At 41.9% G+C, this 5,401-nt stretch overlaps 1 protein-coding gene across 1 annotated transcript in view; it reads left to right on the top strand.

The window, feature by feature from the left end:
* LOC104513611 (ovostatin-like) overlaps nt 1–4,767 on the top strand; it is a gene marked incomplete at its 3' end in the record, with an annotated part of 23,026 nt that extends 18,259 nt beyond the window's left edge. Inside the window, exons 20-25 of the mRNA XM_010157030.1 lie at nt 553–679; nt 1,910–2,031; nt 2,673–2,724; nt 3,006–3,089; nt 4,091–4,267; nt 4,686–4,767. Coding sequence (XP_010155332.1) covers nt 553–679; nt 1,910–2,031; nt 2,673–2,724; nt 3,006–3,089; nt 4,091–4,267; nt 4,686–4,767 — 644 coding nt within the window. The remainder of the gene's footprint in view (nt 1–552; nt 680–1,909; nt 2,032–2,672; nt 2,725–3,005; nt 3,090–4,090; nt 4,268–4,685) is intronic.
* Between the last annotated feature and the right edge of the window lie 634 nt (nt 4,768–5,401).

The raw sequence follows: 5,401 nt of genomic DNA, 5'->3' as shown, positions 1-5,401 counted from the left end.
TCCTCCCTGTACTGACCTTGGTGTCTGCAGAGTTGTTCTTCTTATATCTCACTCTCACTCTGGCTGCAATTTCTCTTCCCCATTCCCTCCCTCCCCTCCTTAAATACATTATTCCAAAGGCTCTACCACCATTGCTGATGGGTTCAGTATTGGCCAGTGGCAGGCCCATCTTGGAGCCAGCTGGCATTGCCTCTATTGGACGTAGAGGAAGACTCTAGCAGCTTCTCAAAGAAGCCACCCCTATAGCCTCCCCCACTACCAAAACCTTGACAAACAGACCCAAAACAGGTCTATGTAGCAGTAACTCGTAAGAAGACTTGACTAATGAGCATAGCCACCTTGGTATACTTCAGTCAAAACAAGCCACTGTCAGGGAGGAGAAAAGAGACAGGTTTGTCTCTTCCTCAGAGACATTTCCCATCCTTCTGTCCTGGTACTATCCCACAGATTCAGATGACAAAGTCTTCTCCAGCAAGTCCCCCTTGCCCCGAAGTCTGACTTTAGGGGCAGCCTACTTCATTTGTAATCTTGCTCCTTCTTTCTTCATCTCAGATCAGTGCCACACTGGCAAAGTCGAGTGACTACAAGGCAGAAATCCTTTCACCAGAGGGTAACACAGCAAGACTGTGTGCCAATGAAAGAAAAACCTATATCTGGGCTGTTAGCCCTCACAAACTCGGTAAGTTTGTCTTTTCATCATCCTGATACATCCCTGTTTGATCTTTCTATTCCGTCACTCCCATCCTTTAATGCATCAATAAACCACAGGCAGGCATTTCTGGGCAGCTCCATGAATTCCTCCGCAAATTCACTACTGGCCGTCTGCTACAGTTCCCTTAGATAGACTGAATGAGCAATGACTTGTTCTGGTGCTTTATCTCTTCTGATTTTTGGTGGTCGATTTCCTGTCCATTCTCTTCACTTGCTACATTATGTGTGAAATACTAGCAGGATTTCATGTGCCTGCCTTTTAGCTGACAGTTTTACACCTATCCAGCTGTATTCAGTAAGAATGAAATTTGCTAATAATTTTGGACTGGATTCTCAATGGGCAAAGAGGACGTTGCTCCTCGCCAATTTTACAGTTGTGTTAATTCACGCTTCCTTCAAGTCAATATTGTCTTTTTAAAATTCAGTTACAAGGGCTTGCCTGTATAAGAGTCCCTAAAGTTGAAGTACAAAAAAGTTTTAATTAACAAAGATTCTTCTCAAAATGAACCACAGATGCATCTTTTCATTAAAAGGTTGTTTTTAAAACCCTATAGTCAGTATGACTGATTTCCTTCAAACTCACCAAAAAAGATGTAAAGTTATAGTCAGATGAAAACTGGATATGTAGCAAAATAATACTGCAGAGCTGAAAATAAGGAAAATTGCTGTGTCTCCCTAGTAACTCTGCTAATAATGCATTTTGTCCCAAGTGAAAAAATCCTTTGGATTTCCCATTTGAAGTGAAGTGAGGTGAAGTGAGCAATGCCTGCAATGATGCTTACTTCAAGGTTGCTCCTCAATGCTGCAGCAGCACTGAGGTTCCTCCTCAGTGTTGTCCCTCAGTTAACAAATTCCATCTGAAGGAAAGAGGCAGCAGACCTATTGCAACACGGCCCCAGGCCAGAGAAAATTCAGCACCAGGCTAAGAAAAAGTGGAAACTAGTAGTGAGCACTGTCAGCTTTTTGGCCAGAATCACCCCTATTGTTGTTCCTCAAGTTAGGGCCCCAAGCAATCACTCCTTGCCACTACCAGACTGATATGGAGCATTCATCAATATTTTTTCCACTGAGCTGCCTTCAGGGAGAATACATTCTCAGTAGTCCATCAGCTTAGCAGAGGCAGTGAAAACCAGGGGTATCTGTAGACATGGAAAACAATTCTAACTTTCTTCCCTTGGGCTGGTGGGTGGCTTTCCAGGTGAGGTGAAATTTGCCATCACTGCTGAAGCCAAACTGAATACCAGAGGTACTGGAAACAGTACATCACCAGCAGAGGAGACAAGTCACAGGGACACCCTGATTCAAACCCTGCTTGTTGAGGTACGGTAGGAAATCTGCACGTGCTTTGTGGAAACTGCAATTCCTATAGCCGTGGGTTAGAAGCAGTTAGCTGGTGGGGAGGGAAGGCAGCTAACACAGATGGAGCTATGTACAGCTGGCTTCTCCACATGAAAATGAGAGTGTAAATGACAATGATCAAGGGCATCCACTGTCCTGCCACTGTCTCCTTCCTGGGACCACTAGCATACGTGGATGTCAGTAGAAATGTAACCTGAAGGGAGAAGATTCCACACCTTACCTACAAGTGCCTTTAGCCTGCGACTTTAATACTGGGGAGGGGGATGGAGGGCAGATATAAAAGGAAAAGTATTTATTCTGAGCATCATAAAGCACCAGCTGCATAGGATTAGTTGGACAGAGTCCCTCCCAGAGGCTGGAAATGTCTATTTTATAACTGCTTTCAAGGAAGAAGGGTGCTCTGGGGATGGTGTTGGGTAAAAGAGAGAAGCACCAAGGACCAAGAGATATTCTAGTGGAGATAGGGTAGGACTGGGTACAAAGGGTGCACTGTCTGGATAGCCACATCCACATACTGTTTTATACCATTAAATTGTCATGGCTTCATGATGGTGTTCTACAATTTTCTTCCTCTTCCTGACCACTCTCCTGCAATCAAACAGCCTGAAGGTATTAAAAAGGAATTGACTCAGAGCTCCCTCATCTGTACAAAAGGTAAGGCAAGTTCATTCCTTCATTCCAGGCAGTCAATGGAACTGCTTCACTGTAATGCATGTCTGATCCTACAAAAACAGAGACCCTTCCAGAGGGGGAAAAAGGGTGTCAGTGCTGGACTTGAAAATTCAGGATTTTCAGAGATAATTTTGACTCATTAGGCAAGTCTCTGTGGCATTTTCTTTACGCAGAGTGCAGAACATAACAGTCACTATAGTAAAGTGAAGAATTCTGGAAAACAGATGATTTTAACTTTTCTTCTTGCTACATTTTCTCATCAGGCGTAACGAGTTCTGAACCAGTGTCTCTCAGACTGCCAAGAAACCTAGTGCAGGGATCAGCCAGAGCTTATTTTTCTGTCATTGGTAAGTTTAGTACTTAGACTAAAACCAAAAGTAAATGGTTTTTCTCTTGTGCTGCACGAAGTGCCATCATGTATATGTGTGAAAACTAATGTAAGTTTGAGGAAATACTTAATCTTCATTTTACAGGAAATGTTTGCTACTTTGCAAGATGGCAGTGAAAGACAAAAGTTCCTCAGAATTATCTCATATCAAAAGAGGACAAAACAGTAAAATTATTTCAATTTATATTGCATTTCATATTATACTGCATTAGCATGTCCTGTGCTGTATGTAGTAAAACATTTAATTCAGCTGAAAAGTAAGATAAGGCAGGCTTCTTTAAAAAACTTATTTTGACTTTTTGGAAAGAAGTCCAGAACTTTGCTGACTGCATAGTTTCAAATTTATGCTTTCTCATAATAAAAAACATTTGTGAGTCAACAAGTCCCTATAGAATATGATTTTCAGGTCCCAATCAACTCTACTAATCTTAAAGTCATTATTAAGGCTGGCAGTTCTCTTCAGCGAAACTTTTTCGAGGTTCTGAACTCACGTGGCTTTCTAAACACAGTTGTTTTGCATGCCTGGGTCAGCGTGAGGTGTGCTGATACTGTGCAATACAGCCTCTGTAGCCTATATGCATCATACCCCAAACATCACTGGACATGTGCACACAAAACGAGAAGCAGATTGTAAAGGGCAGGGAAGTCTAACTCTTCTGAGTGTTCATAGCTGTTTCTCAAAATCCATGCCAGCCAGTATTGGTGCTGGTTTTTCTCCAATTCTCAGTTTTTCACAGGTGTCCAGCACCAAAAGTAAAAAAAAAAAAAAAGCCAACAAAAAAACCAGGGGATGGGATGGGGGGAGTATTTCAGCCTTTATACTAAGCAGTGTCTTTGATTACAGTGTTGATATTGGTCATTGCCCCTGGGTTCATAATAAGCTATATAAAGCAATGTATAATGCTGTGTAATATAAACAAGTTTGAACTGAACTGACTTCTTATATATGACATTCTCCAGGAGACATTTTGGGTACAGCCCTGAGGAACATGGAGAACCTTCTTCATATGCCTTATGGCTGTGGAGAACAGAACATGGCCTTGTTCACACCAAACATCTATGCCCTGGATTATCTGAATAAGACTGGGCAGCTGACTGAGGAGATTAGAGTCAAGGGCACTGGATATTTATCCGCAGGTAAGAGGCTTTCAGATTCTTCATCGAATATTGTGACTATATGCATTGAACTCTAAAGCCCTACATGGGGAATGCTGAACTTTGAATTCCCTTCATCGAATATTGTGACTATATGAACTATAATAGACTATATAGAACTCTATTGTGACTATATAGAACTCTAAAGCTCTACCTGGGGAATGCTGAACTCTGAATTCCAGCACCACGTTTACTGCATAAGAGCAGGCAATGACAGCACCCCAGAGAAACTTGTCATACTTCCAGGAGCAAAAGCAGCTAGAATTCATAGTGGCTGACATTACACCAGACATACATTACTTAATATTAAAACCAAAAGTCTCACTGCTTCAGTTGAATAAACAGCAGAACTAGTCCTTTTCTGTGATTAGAAAATGTGTCTTCTTTACTGTGTATGCAGGATACCAGAAACAGCTATCATACAAACACCAAGATGGATCTTACAGCTCCTTTGGGAGACGGGATAGGGAAGGGAGTGTATGGTAAGAGATGACACTTTCTATTTCCCTAGCACAAGATCTTTAGGCTTTGAAAAATTATCAAAGTATTAAGTGATTCTTATTTGTAATAGACTAAATGGACATAGATCAATTTATTTGGATCCCCTAGTAAAGGAGAGACTAATAATCTGGAGAGAGCGCAACAAAAGGATGATATGACGATTGGGGGCTGTAGTACATGATGTTCATGGGAGGACTGAAGGATATGGGTTCGTTCAGCCTGGTGAAGGGGAGGCTAATGGGGAACCTAGGTAAAGCTTTCTGCTATCTAGATGGGGACTGTAGATGTCAGACTCTTGTCAGGGGTGCACAGAGTAAGGACAAAAGTTTGTCCTTACTCAAGTTGTAACAGGGAAAACTCCAGCTGGGTAGAAGGTAAAAAAATACCTTCCCCAGGAGAAGGCTTCAGCACTGAGACAAATGCCCAGAGAGGATGTGGATATGTCTATCCCTGGATATTTTCACAACATGATTAGAGAAGAGCATGAGCAACCTGACAGAGCTTTGAAGTTGACCCCAGTTTAAGCAGATGGTTGGACTGGAAGCTTCCAGAGGTCCCTTCCCACCTAGTTTATTTCGTACTTCTATTAATTAAGATTTGACATTACTATCATCA

This window comes from Eurypyga helias, unplaced genomic scaffold, assembly GCF_000690775.1.
Source record: "Eurypyga helias isolate BGI_N326 unplaced genomic scaffold, ASM69077v1 scaffold9868, whole genome shotgun sequence".
NCBI lineage: Eukaryota > Metazoa > Chordata > Aves > Eurypygiformes > Eurypygidae > Eurypyga > Eurypyga helias.
The sequence above is the reverse complement of the archived record's forward strand: the minus strand, read 5'-3'. Positions and strand labels throughout refer to the sequence as shown.